Below are 22970 nucleotides of genomic sequence, written 5' to 3' on the forward strand. Positions count from 1 at the left end.
CTTCTTGAAAACTTCCAGTGTTGGAGCATTTACAGCTTCTGGAAGCAAGTTGTTCCACTGATTAATTGTTCTAACTGTCAGGAAATTTCTCCTTAGTTCTGGGTTGCTTCTCTCCTTGGTTAGTTGCCACCCGTTGCTTCTTGTCCTGCCCTCCAGTGCTTCTCTTCTCTTCTCTTTTCTCTTTTCTTCTCTTCCATTCCATTCCATATTTTCTCTTCTCTTCTCTTCTCTTCTCTTCTCTTCTCTTCTCTTCCCTTCCCTTCCCTTCCCTTCCCTTCCATATTTTCTCTTCTCTTCTCTTCTCTTCTCTTCTCTTCTCTTCTCTTCTCTTCTCTTCTCTTCTCTTCTCTTCTCTTCTCTTCTCTTCTCTTCCTTCCTTCCCTTCTCTTCCTTCCAGTCCAGTCCATATTTTCTCTTCTCTTCTCTTCTCTTCTCTTCTCTTTCTCTCTCTCTTCTCTTCTCTTCTCTTCTCTCTCCTTCTTCTTCCATTCCATTCCATATTTTCCTCTCTTCTCTTCTCTTCTCTTCTCTTCTCTTCTCTTCTCTCTCTTCTCTTCTCTTCTCTTCCCTTCCATTCCATATTTCTCTTCTTCTCTTCTCTTCTCTTCTCTCTCCTTCTCTTCTCTTCTCTTCCATTCCATTCCCTTCCTTCCATTCCATTCCATTCCATATTTTCTCTTCTCTTCTCTTCTTTCCATTCCATTCCATTCCATTCCATATTTTATCTTCTCTTCTCTTCTCTTCTCTTCTCTCTTCTCTTCTTCTCTTCTCTTCTCATTCCATTCCATTCCATTCCATATTTTCTCTTCTCTTCTCTTCTCTTCTCTTCTCTTCTCTTCCATTCCATTCCATATTTTCTCTTCTTCTCTTCTCTCTCTTCCCTTCCTTCTCTTCTCTTCTCTCCTCTTGTCTTGTCTTGTCTTGTCTTCTCTTCTCTTCCCTTCTCTTCCTCTCCCCTCCTCTCTCCTCTCCCCTTCCCCCTTCCCTTCATATTGTTAGAACTGCCCATCTTGCAGAGAACAACCAAGACCAAGGATCCTTTGTTTGTTTCCTGTTAGCCCTGGGGAACCTTGGCCAGCCTGCTGAAGAAGGTCTTATCAGGGGAAGTTGGGGTCCGGGAAGCTGGCTTGCAGGAAGCAGCAACAGCAGGAGGCTGCAAAAAATCCCCCTCCCCCTTGTGCTCTGCAATATCTCTGTGGCCCCCGCAGGTCAGAGCCATTTTGAGTCACAGCAAGGCAGGATAGGACCACAACACTCCGTACCGCCTCTCCATTGTCCCTGGAATTAGTTAAGACGGAGCGGGGTCTGAAGAGAACAAGTGCACTCAGCTGAGTCTGGAGAAATTCAGATTTATTTACTGTAACAGAATAACAAGAGAACAACAGAGTTGGAGGAGACCTCGAAGGTCTTCTAGTCCAACCCCGCCCCCGCCCCTCAGACAGGGAGGGAAGGCCGATAGCTTCACTCTACTGCGGCAGCAACAACAGGTCAGGAAACAGCGTCTGTGCTGCAGAGGTGGCCTGGCCCATAAACTGGACTATATGCTCCATCCAAACTGGACAGTCGTCTCACAGATGCTTTTGGCTACATCACCGCAAGGCTGGGAACGAAGGCTTTCATTCTGGACGTAGGCGCAGCCGTGATCGCCCAATGCCCCGTATCTGAAAGAGAGACGGTCGGCTTGGTTATCCTTTTGCGTTCGTTCTCCCGATTTCAAGACGTCTCACGCAGCTGAATGCTCAGCTCAGCCAACTCAAACAAAACGACAATAGGACGGAGAGCGGAGTGGCGGGAAAATGGGAGGACCCCTACTCAGGGGTGGGCTTCAAATTTTTTAGCAAGGGGCTCTCTGCCCTAATGACTGGCTGGGCGGGCGTGGCTGGGTGGTCATGTGACTGAGCGGTCATGTCGCTGGGCAGGCGTGGCTGGGTGTTCATGTGATCAGGTGGGCATGGCTAGGTGGTCAGGTGATTGGGTGGTCATGTGACTGGGTGGCCGTGGCCAACTCGGCGTCGCTTCTTTGCCCTAATTTCCTAAAAAAAAGATAATATACCAAAAAGTTGTTTATTATTTCGTGCATTGAATATTTAAATGAAAGACTGGGTGAAACCAGGCTGAATAGCAGTGACTGTGAGAGGGATCTTGGAGTCTTAGTGGAGTTTCTGGTGAGTTACATTGTTAGGTATAACATTGATCTAAAACATAGAGCTAAAAGATTTTTCTTCGTTGGTTATCAGGCAAACCATAGGGCATATAGATTTTGGGAGAACGGCACATCTAAAGTGTTATGTAGTGCTAGTGCCCAATTTCTAGAACATGAAGGATGGGAGAAAGTAGAACAGGATGCCAATAAAGATGTAATTATTGAATCCAATAGAAATCCCATTAGTTATCCCTGTAACTTTAAAAATAAAGTAAAGAGACAAATACAGGATGAAATAGTGCCCATAAAGGAAGAAACAGATTCAATAGCTGAACAGGATGAGGAAGATGAACAGGTAGTAGTTCAACAAAGTCCTCCTGTAAGCCCTGTAATTCCCAGAAGAACTACACGTATATCTAGACCGCCTGATAGGTACCAGGCTAACACAGTGTGCCAGATTAATCAAGTTCCTAATTCTGTTGAAGAAATTAAAAAGTATCCTAATAAGGAAAAAGAAAAATGGTATGCAGCAATGAATAAGGAACTGAATTCATTAAGTGATATGAAGGTGTATGAAAATGCCAAATTACCTGTAGGAAAGAAATCCATTGGCTGCAAATGGATATTTAAGGTAAAAAACAGATAAGGATGGTAATTTAATCCATAAGGCAAGGTTAGTAGCCCAAGGTTTTAGGCAGAATGTCAATGACTACGATGAGGTGTTTGCACCTAGTCTTAAGGCAGCAACCTTGAGAGCAGCTTTAGTGTGGGCAGCTAGTAAAAACTATATAGTTAACCATCTAGATGTGGAAACTGCTTACTTGCACGCCCATTAAAACATATTATTTATATGAAAAAACCTGTTGGTATTAAAAGTGAAAATAAGGATAATAATGATTGTTGGTTGTTAAAGAAAAGCCTCTATGGTCTTAAACAATCAGGCTATGAATGGAACCAGTATATTGTAAAGGAACTAGACAATATAGGATTTAAAGCTGGTTTAGCCGATCCATGTCTGTTTAAGAGGGAGACAAATGGGAAAGTATCATTATTATTACTATTCACAGATGACATTGCATTGATAACTGAAACTAATGATGAAGCAAATAAAATAATAACATCATTAGGAAAGAGAATAAAGATCAAGCAATTAGGGGAGATAAAGAAGTATCTCGGTTTGAATATAAAGAAAACAAGGAAAGGTTTTAAGATATCTCAGGAAGATAAAATAAGCAAATTGCTAAAAGATTACAAGATGGAGCTTTGTAAGCCAGCTAAGACTCCAATGAGTCAGGAGTTTAGCAACACTGATGTACAAAGCCCTGAGTTTGATAAGGTGATTTATCAATCTTTAATTAGTAGTTTTAGTTATATTAGTAATTGGTCTAGACCAGATATATCGTACTGCGTGAATCAGTTGGCTAGATTCAATTCTGCACCATGTGAAAGACACTGGATTGCAGCTAAGAGGATATTAAGATATCTTAAAAAGACAATGAATTATTCATTGTATTTAGAACCAAAGGGTGATTTAATTTTGAGTGCTTATGCAGATGCTAGCTTTGCATCAGAAAGAGACACTAGAAAGTCGACTTCAGGAACAGCCATAATGCTGGGTAAGACATTAATAGGCTGGAAGTCAATAAGACAACAGCATATAAGTTTGTCTACTATGGAGGCAGAATTCTCCTGTTTATCATTGTTATGTACAGAATTAATAATGTATAAACAAATGTTAATTGATATAGGTATAACTGTAGATTATCCTATAATTATACATGAAGATAATCAGGCAGCAATTCAAATGGCCACAAATATTGGAGTAAAAACAAGGAGCAAGCATACAGATCTAAGATACCTAAACGTGAGACAATCTGTAAGAAGTAAGATGATTCAGCTAGAGTACTGTATGTCGGAGGACAATTTAGCTGATAATTTTACTAAAGCCCAAGGTGCCAGTAAGCACCAAGAGAGTTGTGAAAAATATGGGATTAGATTGTAAAGGTATTATATATTTATATCACCCAAAAGGGGAGTATGTTAGGTATAACATTGATACCATATATGGTTTGGGTGAATAAATATATAAAACTTAGATATCATGGTTTAAGTGCTTATCACTTTAAGCACAATGCAGCAGGCAATTAGCCGATTAAGGGTGCGGTTAGAAGTTACAATATAAGGAAGCATTAGAAGCTGGAAAGCTTACTGTCTGTTACTGTAACTGTGTGCTGCTGCGACTTACTGTGTCTTGCTGTGACTAACTGAGATTACTGACTGTGAGTGCCTGTGACTGAACTGTTATTGTTTACTGAATATCCAGCGTTTGTTTCTCTGGAGAGTGAAACCGGAGGAGGAGAAGATATCTTTATCGGCTGATAAAGATATTGCAAGGACTCTTAAACTTGGACTATACTAGTGAGTCTTACTGGATGGAAATACTGTGAATGACTTAATGGACTGAATGACAATGCTTAAACTCTAACTGGATTAAAAACTATTTAAACTACAAACAGTGTTTGTATTCAGTGTGTGTATACTCTGGGGCCCTTCCACTCTCGTTTTGGCTGCCTGGTTTGACTACTGCTGCAATACTCTGCTAGGGGTTAATTCCCAAACCCTAACATACATGATTCTTATTATTTGGGAATTAATCCCCTTAAAGGCTAGTGGCTATGCTATCTGATTTTCTCAATGGCTCTCCCTCGCAAGTGCGGAGTGCATTGTTTATCTAGCTTGCCACACTTTTACCAGGTGTGAAATGCTCTTGGCTGAATGCCCAGAAGTTCAATTAAGCCTATTAAGAGACTTCCCTGGCTGTTTGTCTTTCTGAGGTTATTGGGGGCTCTCCGAGCCCCGCAGAGTCTTAGCTAGGGGCCCTCCCGAGCCCCTGCCAGCCCCCAGAAACCCACCCCTGCCCCTACTTATAACCTGGCTAAATGGCTGTCACAACGCTTAAACTTCCTGACGTAACCCTCAAAAACCATGGTCACATCATCCACACAATTTCTGACAAAACTACAAGGCTTAAATAGCAGGACTACCGTGTTCCCTGTGCCATCTGTCTGGTAAACTCGCAAGATTCTTTTCTCTCGCCATGTGCATGTATACATGTAAACTAGACTGTATTATTTCTCCATGTCATATAATATATGTGGGTATATACATAATTTTGTATTTATTTATTTGTTTTATTATTTATTTTGTTATATTTATGTAGTGTATGTTGGAGGTGGAGACCCTTTGACAGCAACAAAATTAGTGGAAATTCAAAGTAAAAATAAAGTTATTGTAAATCTAAGTCTAAATGTGGCTCCTGATGAGATCATGTTCTCCTTTGATGTAGTTATCCCTATTTACATCCCAGCCCTCTCTAAGCAGTTTGCAGAATCAGCATCTGGCCCCCAACAAGCTGGGTCCTCATTTTACCCACCTCGGAAGGACGAACGGCTGAGTCAACCTTGAGCCTGATGAGATTTGAACTGCCAAATTGCAGGCAGCTGGCAGTCAGCAGAAGTAGCCTGCAGTACTGCACTCTAACCACTGCGCCACCGTGGCTCATCATAAATAATAGAAGAAGAATGCAACACAGATCAGAAGAACCTAACCAGGATAGAAACCACACGAGGCTACTCTAATACTGTCAACACACCTTCTTCACATTCAAAAGTGTGGTAATATATTTTATTAATCATTTTATCATTTTCTGTAAGGCCTTTGTATAACTAGCAGTAAGTCTAGGAGATGTGGGCATTCTTGGTGGGGGTAGGAGTATCTTTGCTCAGAGTGCCTCATTCTGTTTTGATTCTGCCAGTTTAGAAGGAATAGGAAAATGGGTGAAAGTTCAAGGTACAAGATACACAGTTGTGCTTTCTCATGGGACTTTCCAAACTTTCCCATGAGACTTTCCGTGGCTGTATGATCTCATCCTAGCAAGGTAACATCTGGGACTTTCCAAGATTGTGTGTTCTCATGCTGGTGAAGTAATCTCCTGTTGAGGTCATTGTTTTCTGAATATGCATACTGTATATTTTGCTTGTGTTTTTCTCAATAAATACTGCTACCTGAGTTCTCTCAGGGTTGGCATTTTTCTCAGAGACAGTTCCCTGTGTCTCATTTCAATGTCAAACCACCATAAATGGTGACCCCGACGTGATAGCTTGGAAAGCTATACGTTTCCCGCATCCTATACTCATCGTCGCGGACGTCGACTGGGCCCTCATCTTCTTCGCTGGACGAAGATAGATTCTTTCGTGAGTATGGGGGAGATCTCTCAAGGCTCAGAAAGAGCACATCAGGGAATTGAGAGGGATCATTGGGAATAGTTTTGGGTTTGGAATTGGCAGTAGGGGTTGTGCTGTAGGAAAGAAAGAAATTGAGGACTTACTACAGTATGTTTGGAAAAATATTAAGTCATATCCGGAGGGAGGTAGTATTAAAGTAGAGTCCTGGAAAAAGATAGGGAAATTTTTGCACGAGGAACCTCGTGCCCCTTCTTCAATTTTGTTAACCTGGAGAGTGATTATGGATGCATTAGCTACTTATGAACAACCGCTCCTATCACCCCCGAAGAAGGTTTGCCGCTTTACCATGCGATACGTTTGTTGCCGCCGACGGCACCTCCAGATAAATCTGGGGGACTGTCCGGCGCTAGAAATACTTTGTCAGAAGATAAGAGTTTACCTTTAAGGGTTCAGGTGGATGCAGTTACTGCAGCTATTCAAGAAGCAAAGAATAGAGGGGAATTATCAGGAGATGATTTGGTGGAGTTTGGAGTAGAAGTTCAACTTAATCCAGTGGAAATTGTCATGGATGCTGCATTAAATCCAGCGGGAGTGGAAGCCTTTACAGCTCAGAATTTTGAGGGAAGTTAAGCAAGCAGCAAAAGAGTATGGTGTTAGAACACCATATACTCAGGCATTGTTAGAAGCAGTTGGTTATGGAAATAAAATGATTCCGGCTGACTGGAAAGCTCTGTTGAATATGATTTTAACTCCAGCTCAATATTTGGTGTTAGATCAGAAATGGAGACAGCTGGCAGTCCAGAGGGGAACAGCAAATGTTACCCCAGATCAGCTTTACGGAGCTGGTAATTTTACAACAGTGGAACAACAGAGAGATGGTATGCCTGAGGAAGGGTTCATTCTTCTCCCACAAATAATTTTTCAAGCCATAGGGGCTCTCCCTGACGGCGAAGGTGGTGAGAAGACCTTTACTAACATAAAACAAGGGAACAATGAACCCTATGAAAATTTCATTAGCAGACTGAAATTGGCTATTGAAAGACAAATTGATAATCAATTCGCCCAGAAAGAGTTGCTTTTAAGTTAGCAGTAGAACAAGCTAACACAGATTGCAAAAAGATTTTAAATCCACTTATAGCAAGTGGGGAGCGAGAAATCGCAGATTTGATTAATGCATGTAGGAAGGTTGGGAGTCAGTCTTTTAACATGGAAACTTTAGCTCTGGCTTTACAAACAGGACATGCTCAAAAGGGGAATTGTTTCAATTGTGGGAAGCCTGGACATTTTAAAGCGCAATGTCGGGCTCCTGGAGGGGGTCAAAGTCAGCAGTATAAGAGATCAATGGGACAGGGTGTTCATCCTAAATCAGTGTGCCCAAAATGTAAGAAAGGATACCATTGGGCATATCAGATGCTCCTACAGTTTTTACTGATGGAGGGAAAGTTTTTGGTGCTTGTGTTTGGAAAGATAAATCTGGGATTTGGCATACAAAAGTGACTTCAGAGCAGAAGTCTGCCCAGCAGGCAGAACTTGCTGCTGTAGTTTTGGCTTTTCAAAATTTTCACAATCAGGATTTTAATTTAATAGTGGATTCATTGTATGTGTATAATTTGTTACCCTTTGTAGCAGGTTCTTATTTGTCTCCTGGAATATCACCTGATATTTTAAGATTGCTTTTGTTGTTACAAGGATGTTTGGAGCAGCGTGTGAATGTGTGTTTTGTTGCTCATATTCGTAGTCATAGTAATTTGCCTGGAATTTTATCACAAGGTAATGCCAAAGCTGACAGTGCTGTAACTTCAGTCCTCACTGTCCAGCCATGGGACAGTCATAGTTATTTTCATCAAAACGCTAAAGCATTGGCACAGCAATTCAAACTTACTACTGCAGAAGCTGCTGCCATAATTCAACAATGTCCAACTTGTTCAAAGCAGGGCACGAATATCCCTATGGGAGTTAACCCCAGAGGGTTGAAACCTTCAATGATTTGGCAAATGGATGTTACCCAATATCCGCCATTTGCGCCCTGGAAATATATACATGTGACTGTGGATACTTACTCAAGATTGACTAAATTAAATAAAAAAGGAGGGAAGCTCTTGGGGCTTCCGGCGATTCAAGATCAATTAAATCTAGCTTTGTATACTTTAAATTTTTAAATTTGTCTGGTAACCCCCTGCGGCGCGGCCAGCAGGCATTTTTCTTCTCCTTCTACAGATGCGGTAAGACCTCGGGTGTTGGTGCGGTTCCTTCCGGATCCGGCATGGGTTCCTGCTGAGCTGATAACGTGGGGACGTGGTTATGCAGCAGTTGAACATCTTGGTCAAATTCGTTGGGTTCCTGGTCGGTGTGTTCGGCCTGATCATTCGCAGGCACCTGTGAAGGAAGTTTCGGAGGAGCAGGATGGTGCATCTGTGGTTCCTGATCCTATTGATTCTGCCTAATCTGTCCTGGGCTGCTCGGGTGCGGAGAGAGCAGCGACAGCATGTTCAGCGTGCCGGAGATTTGGGCGATGATTTGTGGACCGATAATAATTACATTAAAGACTTGCACAACTGCCAAAAACTTGAACATCACCAATTGTTGGTTGTGTATGCACCTTCCTGGGAGAGTGGGAGAAGGACTAACATTGCATGGAGTGCCTTTTGAGGAAAAAAGATTTAATAAAGAATGCAACCTGGAGAAAACAGTTGTCTTGTGCTACAACAGAGCAATTCCAGATCCTAGCCATGGGAGGTAATCTATGGACACAAATTTCTCGAGGTCTTATCCCGCCTTTGGGAATTGCTATGAACTATAGGGATATTCATATTTTAAATAATTTTACTGTTGCTATGTTTAATGATACTATAAAGAATATTAAGATGATTAATGTAGAAATGTCTGAAATTCGTACAGTCACTTTGCAAAATCGATATGCTTTAGATATTATGTTAGCTGCTCAAGGAGGAGTTTGTGCTTTAATTCATTCACATTGTTGTGTTTTTATACATAATTATGAGCCAAACATCACAAAAACTGTTCAGGACATGGAAGATCGTATTGCTCAGCATCAATCTGGAGCTGATGGGTTTAATGCATCATTCTGGGACAGTCTGTGGTCCTGGCTTCCTGATGGATCATGGTTTCGCTCCTTATTGCAAGGGGTTGTTATTATTATTGCTATATGTATCTTATTATGTTGTTTTATTCAATGTATTCCTAATCTATTACAAATGTGTACCTCAGTCTTCCGGCGTGTGGGATCAGGTCATGAGGGAACTGTGTACTATGCCACTAAAACACCCCTATCTTTGAATAAATAAAAAAGGAGGGAATGTGGTAATATATTTTATTAATCATTTTATCATTTTCTGTAAGGCCTTTGTATAACTAGCAGTAAGTCTAGGAGATGTGGGCATTCTTGGTGGGGGTAGGAGTATCTTTGCTCAGAGTGCCTCATTCTGTTTTGATTCTGCCAGTTTAGAAGGAATAGGAAAATGGGTGAAAGTTCAAGGTACAAGATACACAGTTGTGCTTTCTCATGGGACTTTCCAAACTTTCCCATGAGACTTTCCGTGGCTGTATGATCTCATCCTAGCAAGGTAACATCTGGGACTTTCCAAGATTGTGTGTTCTCATGCTGGTGAAGTAATCTCCTGTTGAGGTCATTGTTTTCTGAATATGCATACTGTATATTTTGCTTGTGTTTTTTTCTCAATAAATACTGCTACCTGAGTTCTCTCAGGGTTGGCATTTTTCTCAGAGACAGTTCCCTGTGTCTCATTTCAATGTCAAACCACCATAAAAAGGGAAATGTGTGAAGGAATAAAAGGGATACCTATGGGATCCCCAACATCTGGAGTCTTTGCAGAAGCAGTTCTGTGTGAACTAGAACACTGTGTATTTCAGAACCACACAGCCAAATGGTGCTGCTACATGGATGATATGTGTCATGCCGCAGAGTATAACTTTATATATTGTTGTTGCTCTTTAACCCCATCTAGTGGCCGGAGAGACAAATACCAAATACATTGTTTGAAGCTGACCCACCTCTTTACCCATTAGCCCGCACTCTCAAAACAAGTGCATGCTGGGAAGCCACACTCCATTTCCCTTAGCATTTGAAGAAGGCAGAAGCACAAAGAAGAATCCATCTTAACCTGTGGCACATTGTCATCCAAGGACAAACCTACACCCCACGCGTCGCTGGTGAGATTCAAACTGCTTTTATTTATTAATTGATATGTTCAGCGGTAACTTAATACTGTCTATCTTGTATTTGGTTCCCTTTGTCTCCTTCTTTCCCCAGTTTCACCCTATCCTGTTCTTTCAATAAAGCATTCAGTTCTACGCACACACTCTGTTTTATTGGAGGATAGGTGGGTTTAGCTGCATGTCGAGCTGCACACAGACTAACGTGTAGTGGGGACAAACAATATGTTCGTCATTATCAAAAGAAATGCACGGAAAGATTTTCATGCCATACTGAACTCCAGCTTCCTGGACATACAGTTCACAATGGAGGAAGTGTTCTGTCTTTAGACTGCTGGCTGAATATAAAGACAGACAGGCAACTATACAAGGGCTTCCATACAAAGTTTCTTTATTGGGTCATCAGGCATCCTCAAATATAAGTCACAGTTATGTCGAGATCCATCTAATGTCCAATTCTTTGCATAGCTGGCTTCATAATGTAAAAGAAAAGTGATCTTTCATCCCATAACGAAGGAGCAAGGGGGTGAGGCACCAGCACGCTGCTGGGGTCCAGACAAGAATGAAGGACCCTCCCCCAACCCAACCAAGGGTCAATTCAGCGACCAATCAGGATTACACATGTGACCACATGACATGAACTACATTTCCCAGGATGCATTAACTACATTTACCATGAGGCATTCCCTTAAGGGGATAGCTCCCTATTCTAACTTAACTAACTCAATTCCCATTACCTATATACTGTCTGGACAGCACAGGAAGAAACAGCTAGACAATTACCATTTTTAGATGAGCTTGTCAACAGACAAGAAGATGGAAGGCTAGAAACCAGAGCTTATCGCATGGCCCCCAACACTCCACACATTCTGAATTTCAACACTATCCACTATCACAGAAAAGGAGTGGCATGAGAACACACAGTGGGGGAGAACCCACTATAGCATCTAGCAAGCCAAACAGTTGGAGAGCAAGTCCCTACATGAACAATTCAGGCAGAATCATGTGTCACAAGATGTCTGTGCAACATGGTGGGCGCAGAAAGGAAGAAACAAGGTACAAGATCAACTATGTGGCACACCCTGCCATCCATCAAAAACATTTCGGAAGCCGTAGAATGCAGCTTCCAAGATCTGCAAGTGGGCATCACACACCGCCCAGAGGCTACGGTACGAAGGCAAATTATGCTCCATGAAGATCGCTTGGAGACGGGAGATACTTCCAATGCTAATCTACCAGATCCCCTGCATGGATTGCCACGGTGACTATGTAGGACAGACAGGGAGGAAGTTAACCACCAGATTTCAAGAACACAAGTGAGTAGTCAGACAAAGAGTCCCAAGCTCACTGGTAGCCTCACATTGCAATAAACAAGGACATACATTCAATTTAGCAGCTACTACGATTGTTGGATGAGCAGGCACAAAAACAGCCAGGAAAGTGATTGAAGCCTGGGAAATGGGACCTCTCATCAGTCAACAGGAGTACTGGTTTACCCTTCTCCTCCTCCTCTCACTCTTCCTCCTCCTCCTCCTCCTCCTCAGTGCAAACCCCCTCCCTCCTAGCACTGATGATGTTCCCTAGTTGGGTCATGAAACGTCTGCAAGAAAACCACCGAGCTCAGAGACCCCCAAGGACCCCATAGTCCTCCTCCTTCTCTCCACAATTCCCACCCCCTTCTAGCACTGATAAGGTTACCTAGCTGGGTCGTGAAACATCTGCAAAAAAACCCCCGCCCAGTTCAGAGAGCACCCAGGACCTTCGCAGTTCAATCTTGAGCTACTGGTGTTCGCTGAGAACAATTTGAAATGTAACGGCCAAGGATGTGAGACCAATTTCAACCACGCAGTCGTTCCCATCTGTTATTCAGGTTCACAATGTAAGGGGGAGTCTGAGAAATCACCCCTTCTGGACAGAACTTACCGACTGGGCTTGAAGGCGGTTCCGTCTATCCACAGCCATCTCCTTTCCACGATATCGTAGGCCAAACCAATCCAGAATTTGTCGTATTGATACCTCTTCGGATCCAGGTAGTACTGCATAGAGGCATGAAACTTCAGGAACTGCTAAAATATAAATTGACCAGAGTCAGGCGAGGCTTCGGAAGAAAGATTAAAAACTGCAGAGTTCCAGTTAAGGATGGAAGTTGATTCACTCACCACTGTCACACAACCTGGCTGCATTAGCCATATAAATATGATAACGGGATAACAGAGTGGGAAGGGACCACGGAGGTCTTCTACTCAGGGGTGGGATTCTACCGGTTCGGTCCACTTCTGTAGAACCGGTTGCTCTGAAAAGCAGCAAACACGAGAGCATACATAGAACTGGTTCTATGTCTGCTGCTGTTTTGGCCCACCCGCCCACCCGGGCTCTTACCTGACCTTTATTTCCTGCGTTTTCAACCGCAGCTGCTTTGCGCGACACAGCTGCGGTTGAAAAAGCAGGAAAAAAAGGGCTTTTTTTAACCGCTGCGCACCCGCGCGCAGCGCTGCTCGGCTGTCCAGGCAGCTAGATGACGACATATACACGTGGGCACAAATTTTGCATTTTACACAAAATGTAAAATCACCAAACCGGTAGTTCCACCGGTCAGATCCCACCCCTGCTTCTAGTCCAAACCCTGCCCAAGCAGGAGACCCTATGCCATTCTGGACAAATGGGTGGCCAATCTCTTCCCTACAACTTTCTGTGCGCTTGCAAGAGAGGTGCAAGAGAGTTTGGGCGGCCTTGGAATGCCTCCGCCACTCGGGTCTTTCAGAATAAGAGAAAGAAGCGGCAGTCCTTCAAATACTTATTTCCCAAAGCAACCCCGAAATTAAGGATAAATTTCCTAACCATGAGAACAATTAACCAGAAGAATAGCCGGCCACCAGAAATGGTTGGTGCTTCAATATTGGAGGTTTTTAAGAAGAGACTGGAGCAGAATTCTGGGAGTTGGAGTCCACCCATCTTAAAGTATGGCTGGCTGGGGGATTCTGGGAGTTGGAGTCCACCCATCTTAAACTGGCTGGGGAATTCTGGGAGTTGGAGTCCACCCATCTCAAAGCCTGCTGGCTGGGAATTCTGGGAGTTGGAGTCCACCCATCTTAAACTGGCTGGGGAATTCTGGGAGTTGGAGTCCTCCCATCTCAAAGCATGCTGGCTGGGGAATTCTGGGAGTTGGAGTCCACCCATCTTAAACTGGCTGGGGAATTCTGGGAGTTGGAGTCCACCCATCTTAAACTGGCTGGGAATTCTGGGAGTTGGAGTCCTCCCATCTCAAAGCATGCTGGCTGGGGAATTCTGGGAGTTGGAGTCCACCCATCTTAAACTGGCTGGGGAATTCTGGGAGTTGGAGTCCACCCATCTCAAAGCATGCTGGCTGGGGAATTCTGGGAGTTGGAGTCCACCCATCTCAAAGTATGGCTGGCTGGGGAATTCTGGGAGTTGGAGTCCACCCATCTTAAACTGGCTGGGAATTCTGGGAGTTGGAGTCCTCCCATCTCAAAGCCTGCTGGCTGGGGAATTCTGGGAGTTGGAGTCCACCATCTTAAACTGGCTGGGGAATTCTGGGAGTTGGAGTCCTCCCATCTCAAAGCATGCTGGCTGGGGAATTCTGGGAGTTGGAGTCCACCCATCTTAAACTGGCTGGGGAATTCTGGGAGTTGGAGTCCACCCATCTTAAACTGGCTGGGGAATTCTGGGAGTTGGAGTCCTCCCATCTCAAAGCATGCTGGCTGGGAATTCTGGGAGTTGGAGTCCACCCATCTTAAACTGGCTGGGGAATTCTGGGAGTTGGAGTCCACCCATCTCAAAGCATGCTGGCTGGGGAATTCTGGGAGTTGGAGTCCACCCATCTTAAACTGGCTGGGAATTCTGGGAGTTGGAGTCCACCCATCTTAAACTGGCTGGGAATTCTGGGAGTTGGAGTCCTCCCATCTCAAAGCATGCTGGCTGGGGAATTCTGGGAGTTGGAGTCCACCCATCTTAAACTGGCTGGGGAATTCTGGGAGTTGGAGTCCACCCATCTCAAAGCATGCTGGCTGGGAATTCTGGGAGTTGGAGTCCACCCATCTTAAACTGGCTGGGAATTCTGGGAGTTGGAGTCCACCCATCTTAAACTGGCTGGGGAATTCTGGGAGTTGGAGTCCACCCATCTCAAAGCCTGCTGGCTGGGGAATTCTGGGAGTTGGAGTCCACCCATCTTAAACTGGCTGGGGAATTCTGGGAGTTGGAGTCCTCCCATCTCAAAGCATGCTGGCTGGGGAATTCTGGGAGTTGGAGTCCACCCATCTTAAACTGGCTGGGGAATTCTGGAGTTGGAGTCCACCCATCTTAAACTGGCTGGGGAATTCTGGGAGTTGGAGTCCTCCCATCTCAAAGCATGCTGGCTGGGGAATTCTGGGAGTTGGAGTCCACCCATCTTAAACTGGCTGGGGAATTCTGGGAGTTGGAGTCCACCCATCTCAAAGCATGCTGGCTGGGGAATTCTGGGAGTTGGAGTCCACCCATCTTAAACTGGCTGGGAATTCTGGGAGTTGGAGTCCACCCATCTTAAACTGGCTGGGGAATTCTGGGAGTTGGAGTCCTCCCATCTCAAAGCATGCTGGCTGGGGAATTCTGGGAGTTGGAGTCCACCCATCTTAAACTGGCTGGGGAATTCTGGAGTTGGAGTCCACCCATCTCAAAGCATGCTGGCTGGGGAATTCTGGGAGTTGGAGTCCACCCATCTCAAAGTATGGCTGGCTGGGGAATTCTGGGAGTTGGAGTCCACCCATCTTAAATTATAGCTGGCTGGGAATTTGGGAGTTGGAGTCCACCCATCTTAAAGTATGGCTGGCTGGGGAATTCTGGGAGTTGGAGTCCACCCATTTCAAAGCATGCTGGCTGGGGAATTCTGGGAGTTGGAGTCCACTCATCTCAAAGCCTGCTGGCTGGGGAATTCTGGGAGTTGGAGTCCACCCATTTCAAAGCCTGCTGGCTGGGGAATTCTGGGAGTTGGGGTCCTCCCATCTTAAAAGATGCTGGCTGGGAAATTCTGGGAGCTGAAGTCCACCCATCTTAAACTGCTAAGTTTGAGAAACGCTACTTTTAGAGGCACCCTGTACAGCTTCACAAGGGCATTACCCAGCCCCCGCCCCCACCCCATGCCCTCTTCGGTCTCCCCCATCTCCCCCAGCCCCAGTACCATCTCTTCCTTGCTCGTGACCACCATCAGATCAGCATTCTCCTCCTGGCAGAAGGCTTGGCTTGAATACCAGTTCATTTCTCTGTTCCGGAAGAAGTAGCATTTCTTGCTTAGTTGCATCCACTGGATTTTGCAGATGCTGCAATTCAGAACTAGAGAGAGGAGAAGCAACTGAGCGCCCAGATCTCACGCGCAGGGTACAAGCAGGGCATTGGCACCAGCCCCCCCCAAGGCCTCAAAGACAACCTGCATTGGAGGAAGAAGGAAGGAAGGAGGAGGAGGAGGAGGAAAGGAGGGGAGGAGGAAAAAGGAAGGTGGAGGGAGAGGAAAAAGGAGGAGGACGGAGAAGGAGGAAGAAGGGAGGAAGAAGAAAAAGGAAGGAAGGAAGAGGAAGGAAGATGGAGTGGTGGAGGAGAAGAAGAAAGGGGAAGGAGAAAAATAGGAGGAGGAGGAGAATATGGAAAAAATAACGAAGATGGAGAAAGGGAAGATAGAGAAGGAGGAGAATGAACGAAGGGGAAAAAAGGAAGGAAAAAAGAGAAAGGGAGGAGGAGGAGGAGGAAGAGGAGGAGAATTGCGGTGTCCTGGGTGCTCTCTGAGCTTGGTTGTTTTCTTGCAGACATTTCATGACCCAACTAGGTAGCATTGTCAGTGCGCGTGGCAAACCCCACACTCCTTCACACTGATGATGTTCCCAAGTTGGGCCATGACTCACCTGCACCAAGTTCAAAGAGCACCTGGTTACGCTAGTTGCAGGGAGATCACCTGGGTTCCTCCACGTCCACAGTACCTTTGCCAATCTGTAGGTCTCTGAAGATTTCGGTCAAGGTGAGTATCTTCCACTGCCACAGAGCTGCCTCTTCCTTTGTCCTGTTCTCCAGCATGGCCACTTGCAAGAGAAGTAAAGACAGATAATCACTGGATGAGAAGATTGAGGACAAGACAGGACATCTGCACTTTTCTAAGACAGATGGGGCTTCTTCCAAGAAGAGGTTGAACAAATGATCAGTGAAGTTGAAGGAAATAAATATTAAGTTACTCTTTTATAATAGAATTAGAAATATTAAGTGCATTATTAAGCTGTGTTGTCTTTGTTGCTGTATCCTAACCACAAAGTATGTTCAGTTAAACAAAATGTGTTGGATACTTGCAGGCTTCTTAGAAAACAGGAACATCTGCCCAAGGTGACGCTACAAACAAACAAGATAAGATATCTGGTGCCTAGGAAGAAACAGGCAAGCCGATTCTTTACCTTATATTATGTTATGTTATATTATGTTTATGATCCAAACTCTGTCAAGGATCTTGGAGTACTCATCTCTAATGATCTAAGTGCTAGAGCCCACTGTAACTACGTAGCCAAAAAGGCATTAAGAGTTGTTAACCTAATCCTACGTAGCTTTTTCTCTGGTAATATCACACTACTAACTAGAGCATACAAAACGTTTGCTAGTCCTATACTTGAATACAGCTCATCAGTCTGGAACCTGCATTACGTATCTGATATTAATACAGTTGAGAAAGTCCAGAAATATTTCACAAGAAGAGTTCTCCACTCCTCTACTCGTTGCAGAATACTTTATGCCACCAGACTCAAAATTATAGACCTAGAAAACCTAGAATTACGCCGCCTTCAGTCCGATCTAAGTATAGTATATAAAATTATACATTGCAATGTCCTACCTGTCAATGAATACTTCAGCTTCAACCACAACAATACAAGAGCACACAATAGATACAAACTCAAGGTTAATCGCACCAAACTTGACTGCAGAAAATATGACTTCAGCAACAGAGTGGTCAATGTTTGGAATATTCTATCTGACTCTGGTTTCTTCCCCAAACCCTAAAATCTTTAACCTTAGACTGTCTACAATTGACCTCACCCCTTTCCTAAGAGGTCTGTAGAAGGCATGCATAAGCGCACCAGTGTGCCTATCGTCCCTGTCCTATTGTTTCTTTTTATTTTTCTTATTCATATCCATTTCATGTATTCATAACTATGTTTATACTTATACTTGTTATCTTATAATTGCTTGACAAAATAAAATAAAATAAATAAATAAAAATAAAAATTATAATAAGACTTAGAGAAAATAAGGGGAGTGGGGAGGGCTTCCTAGGCATGATGTGCATTGTGTCAAGAGTATGAAATGTATTGTTTGACCATGAGATCTTGCTCTTCTTGTACCCAATCCACTTTGGAAGGGACTTGAAGGCCCATTTGCAAACACTTATTTTCTTTAATAAACCATTGAATTGTGAACCATACCTGTCTCTGTATTGTGAGAATTAAATAATTTGGGTCTTACATCTCACAAACCCCACACTCCTTCACACCTCTTCCAAGAAGAGGTTGAACCAATTGTCGATGACATTTTCAAAGACATTTTCTTGTACCAATAGAAGAGAGAATTTGTAGCTCAGGGTTGAACTGTGGGGTCCTTGGTGCTCTCTGAGCTGGGTGGTTTTCTTGCAGATGTTTCATGATCAGTCTAGGTAACATCATAAGGGCTAGAAGTGTGTGTGGGTTTCTAACACAGATAATATTCCTGAGTTGGGTCATGAAACATCTGCAAAGAAACAACCCAACTCAGAAAGCAACAAGGACGCCACAGTTGTTGTTGTTGTTGTTGTTCTTCTTCTTCTTCTTCTTCTTCTTCTTCTTCTTCTTCTTCTTCTTCTTCTTCTTCTTCTTCTTCTTCTTCTTCTTCTTCTTCTTCTTCTTCTTCTTCTTCTTCTTCTTCTATCTTCATCTTCTTCTGCTGCTTCTTCCTCTTCTTTTGCTTCTCCTCCTCCTCCTCCTCCTCCTCCTCCTCCCTCCTCCTCCTCCTCCTCCTCCTCCTCCTCTCTTCTTCTTCTTCTTCTTCTTCTTCTTCTTCTTCTTCTTCTTCTTCTTCTTCTTCTTCTTCTTCTTCTTCTTCTTCTTCTTCTTCTTCTTCTTCTTCTTTTTCTATCTTCATCTTCTTCTGCTGCTTCTTCCTCTTCTTTTGCTTCTCTTCCTCCTCCTCCTCCTCCTCCTCCTCCTCCTCCTCCTCCTCCTCCTCCTCCTCCTCCTCTTCTTCTTCTTCTTCTTCTTCTTCTTCTTCTTCTTCTTCTTCTTCTTCTTCTTCTTCTTCTTCTTCTTCTTCTTCTTCTTCCTTCTTCTCTTCCTCCTCCTCTTCCTCCTCCTCCTCCTCTTCTTCTATCTTCATCTTCTTCTTCCCCTTCCTCTATCTCTTCCTCTACTATTTCTTCTACTTCTTCCTCCTTCTCTTCTTCTTCTACCTTCTCCTCCTCCTCCTCCTTTCCCCCTCTTCCTCTTCTTCCCCTTCCCCTTCCTCTCCTTCTGCCTTTCTCTCCTCTCCTTCCTTTTTTCTCCCTTTCATTCCTTCTCCTCCTTCTCTATCTTCCCTTTCTCCATCTTCTCTATTTTTCCCACATTGTCCTCCTCCTCCTCCTCTTTTTTTCTTCTCCATCCATCCTCTTCCTCCTCCTTCTCCTTCCTTCTCCTCCTCCCCCTCCTTTTGTCCTCCTCCCCTCCTCTCTGCAAACACCCCTCTCTTCTAGTACTAATGATGTTCCATAGGTCAGGAAATGTCAACAAGAAAATCACCAAGCTCAGAGATCACCAAGGAGCCCACAATTCAACCATGAGTTACACATTTTCTCTTCTATTGCTAATCGATTTTGTTTAAAGTAAAGTGCGAAATACTTCATTGACTTTATTCTAGATGTATATAATTAAATTTTACTTCTGATTTCCTATTGATAACTTGTGGGGACTTGATACCATTTCAAAACAGAGGGAAGTTGAAGAAAAAGAGATGTGTTTCTGTTTGTTATTTTTGCTTATTTGTTTCCGTATTGAATGTTTTCAATTGACCAGTGGCCAAAGCTCTTGCGTGCATTCCAATAATGAATAGGGCAAGAAGCCTTGGCTTCCCAACCTTCCCAACCCTGTAACCAGAAAATTTCTTTTTGTAAGATTACAAATGTTTTTGTAAGATCTTTTTTGAGTAATCAGACCGAGAAGTACTGAGGAATTTCTTGATAGTCAGAACCATTAACCAATGGAAATACTTCCTTCCAGAAGTTGTGAATGCTCCAACACTGGAGGTTTTCAAGAAGAGATTGGACAACCATTTGTCTGAAATGGCATAGGGGGTCTTCTGCTTGAACAAGGATTGGACTAGAAGACCTCCAAGGTCCCTTCCAACCCCATTTCAGGTAGTCTGTGACTTGCAACCAGAATGGAGCCCAAAATTTATATTGCTAACCGAGTCAGCCTACCTTTCAGATTCATGAGGATCATCAAAAGGAAGAGGATTGCACAAATGCAGAGGAGGCCAATGACGGAGCAAGACCAGTTGGTCGTATCCCAGGCATCTGTAAAAGGGAAGGAAGGGACCAAGGAGAGGTGAGAACAGAGGAATGCAACCCCACCTGCCCAAGTTGGATTCTCTGCACAGGAATGACTGAGCTGACGGGTGGAAGAATTGAAGATTGCTTTATTCTTGATAATTTCTTTCTTTCTTTTTCTTTCCTTTTTTGTAAGCTGCCTGGAATAACTCCAGAGGGCAACAATAAAAGATAAAAGGTTAAAAAAGGTAAAAGGTAAGCAGGTTAAAGGGGGGAAAGGTAGAAGGTAAGGGGAAGTGAGGGGAAGTAGGAGAGGAGGGAAGGGGAAATGGAAGGGGAGGGGGGAATAAAATCAACCTCCCACTAACACTCAGGGCAAACCACTTGTATATATCAACAGAGAGCAAACCTCCACTCCCTTCTAAAACTGATGATGTTCCCTGTTTGGGTTATGGAATATTTGCAAGAAAACAGGCTAGCTCAGAGAGCACTAAGGACCCCACAAAATAAAGTACAATAACGAAATAAGGTGCAATCATAAATAAAACACAATGAGAAAAAAAAACATAAAATAAATAAAATTTAATAAAATAAAATAAAATAAAATAAAAATTGCATATACGCTGAGAGCTTTTGCACCCGAGACAAGTTCTATCACATTTGGTCAAGACAGTATTCTATTCTATTCTAAAATAATAAAATAAAATAAAAATATTTGCATGTACCTAATTCTAATAATTCTACACTGGGGACTTATGCACCACAGGCAAATTCCCAGTATGTCTATCACACTTGGCCAATAACGTATTCTATTCTACCATAATAAAATAAAATAATAATAAAATAAAACTTAATAAAACAATTAAAATAAAATAAAATAAAATAAAATAAAATAATAAAGTAAAGTAAAGTAAAGTAAAATAAAGTAAAATAAAATAATAATAAAATGAAATGAAATGAAATAAAGTAGAGTAGAGTAGAAGTGAAGTGAAATAAAAATAAAAATAAAAATAAAAATGCCAGGGCTCCCAGGTGTGGCCCCGCTCCTCCTCCCCCTCCTCCAGAAGAGGGGGTCCCCCTTTTGGGGCTTACTCGGGGGGATGTGGGGGGGCCGAGAAGGGCCCCCCTCATCCTGCACCTCCTTGGAGGGTGACCGTTGCGGGGGGCCACGGCTGCGCAACCCGGATGGGCCGCTTTCCAGCAAGATCAACTCCTGGGACACCCCCATTTGGGGGGACCTATGGAGGCCCCCAGGGGCCTCCTTGGCAGGGCCAACTTTGGGGGTCTTAAACATGGCAGCCCGGCCTCCCTTGGATCTCCTGCCTTTGTGCCCCTCAGACAGGCCAGGCGAGGCCTGAGGGCCCCCCCAGATATCTTGGGGGGTTGCAACACCACAGGGGGGCAGGGCGGCCTTTCCCGCTGAAAGGGGCCTGCGGGCTTCATTTGGGCTCCCCTGGGAACCAAGGGAATCGCTTCGATTTGGGGGCCCAAAAGGAGGTCCGGAGGGCCCTTCCTCCTGGGCGGGGCTGCAGCCAGGGGACTCCATTTCCCAGAATGCCCCTCTCTGCCCAGTTGCCCTCCCTGGGGTGCTGGGCCCTCCCTCCGACCAGCAATCCCCCCGCAGAGGGAAAGCAATGGCTGCAAGCCAAGTGGGGGGAGGAATTCCCCCCACCCCCAAAGTAGCATTTCCTCCCTGCGGCTGCACTGAGGCATTGGGGGCCATCTTGAGGGAGGGAGGGGGCTGCAAAGGGGAAAAAGGGGGGGGTTGTCTTCCAGCAATGCAAATAAAATTTAAAAATGGCCTTTGCAGCTCTCTGCAGCAGCCCTTGGGGGGCAGAGGGTCTCCCTGGGCAACGGCCTTTTGCTTCCCCTCAATAGACCTCCTTTGGGCCCAGGCGCCAGCTGCCATCGTCAGGCCTCCTGGCCTCCCCTGCTCCTCCATGTCAGGAACTGGGGTCCCGGAGCTGGGAAGACCTCAAAATGGCCGTGGGGCATTTTTATATTTTAAAGGGACAGAATCAAGATCGGGAGAAGTGTTAATGCCGCTTTGCGAGGCTTTCAGTAAGGCTTGGAATATTTGCATCCAGTTTTGGTTGCCACGATGTAAAAAAAAAAGATGTTGGGACTCTGGGAAGGGTGCAGAGAAGAGCAACAAAGATGATTTTTAGGAGGCTGGAGGATAAAACCTATCAAGAAAGGTGGCAGGAACTGAATATGTCTGGTTTCATGAAAAGAAGGACTAAGGGTGACAGGATAGCAGTCTGCAAGTATCTCAGGGCCTGCCCCCAAAGAAGAGGGAGTCAAACTATTCTCCAAAGCCCCTGAGGGCAAGACAAGAAAAAAATGGATGGAAACTCATCAAGGACAGATTAAAACTAGAACTAAGGAGAAATTTCCTGACAGTGAGGATAATTGCCTCCAGAAGTCGTGAATGCTCCAATACTGGAAGATTTTGAAAAGATGTTGGATAACCATTTGTCTGAAGTGGTGTAGGGTTTCCTGCCCAGACAGTGGGTTGGACTAGAAGACCTCCAAGGTCCCTTCCAACTCTTGTTATTCTGTTCTCAACATCTGTCATCCATTTATCCACTCCATCTATCCTTCTCTATCATTTAGCTCTGTCCATGTTGTCTGTCTGTCTGTCTGTCTATCTATCATCTATATTATCTTTATCTATCTATTTACAATCTATTTGATCTGCTATTTATATTTTATAATCTAGATATCTATATCCTCTCTCGCTCACTCATCTATCTATAATCTATAATCTATTCATAATCTATATTATCCATCTGATCTATTTATAATCTATTATCTATTTAAAATCTCTCTCTCTATGATATATCATCTATAATCTATGTATATCTATCTATAATCT

The 22970-nt window shown here is 43.9% G+C and overlaps 2 protein-coding genes across 3 annotated transcripts in view; one reads left to right on the forward strand and one right to left on the reverse strand.

The window, feature by feature from the left end:
* LOC113427841 (C-type lectin lectoxin-Phi1) overlaps positions 1-22970 on the forward strand; it is a 370378-nt gene that overhangs the window by 254609 nt on the left and 92799 nt on the right. The window lies entirely within an intron of this gene.
* Positions 1441-16635, reverse strand: LOC113427859 (C-type lectin domain family 2 member B-like). Its single transcript, XM_026690401.2, has 4 exons — positions 16542-16635; positions 15752-15903; positions 12505-12647; positions 1441-1661 (listed from the first exon to the last, which is right to left on the reverse strand). Exons 1-4 carry the CDS (start codon positions 16633-16635, stop codon positions 1538-1540), a joined length of 513 nt encoding a protein of 170 aa, XP_026546186.1. The 3' UTR covers positions 1441-1537.

Source organism: Notechis scutatus, chromosome 6, assembly GCF_049901735.1.
Source record: "Notechis scutatus isolate UNSWTSFEM ecotype Mainland chromosome 6, rNotScu1.2, whole genome shotgun sequence".
In the NCBI taxonomy this organism is placed as follows: Eukaryota; Metazoa; Chordata; class Lepidosauria; order Squamata; family Elapidae; genus Notechis; species Notechis scutatus.

What these genes read in the sequence shown, in the direction of transcription:
- LOC113427859 (XM_026690401.2), bottom strand. Translation starts at nt 16,635, where the DNA reads ATGCTGGAGAACAGGACAAAGGAAGAGGCAGCTCTGTGGCAGTGGAAG. An exon ending in AGACCTACAGATTGGCAAAG is followed by an intron (nt 15,904 to 16,541) that starts GTACTGTGGACG and finishes TCCTCTCTCTAG; the next exon opens with TTCTGAATTGCAGCATCTGC. An exon ending in ACCGCCTTCAAGCCCAGTCG is followed by an intron (nt 1,662 to 12,504) that starts GTAAGTTCTGTC and finishes TCTCTCTTTCAG; the next exon opens with ATACGGGGCATTGGGCGATC.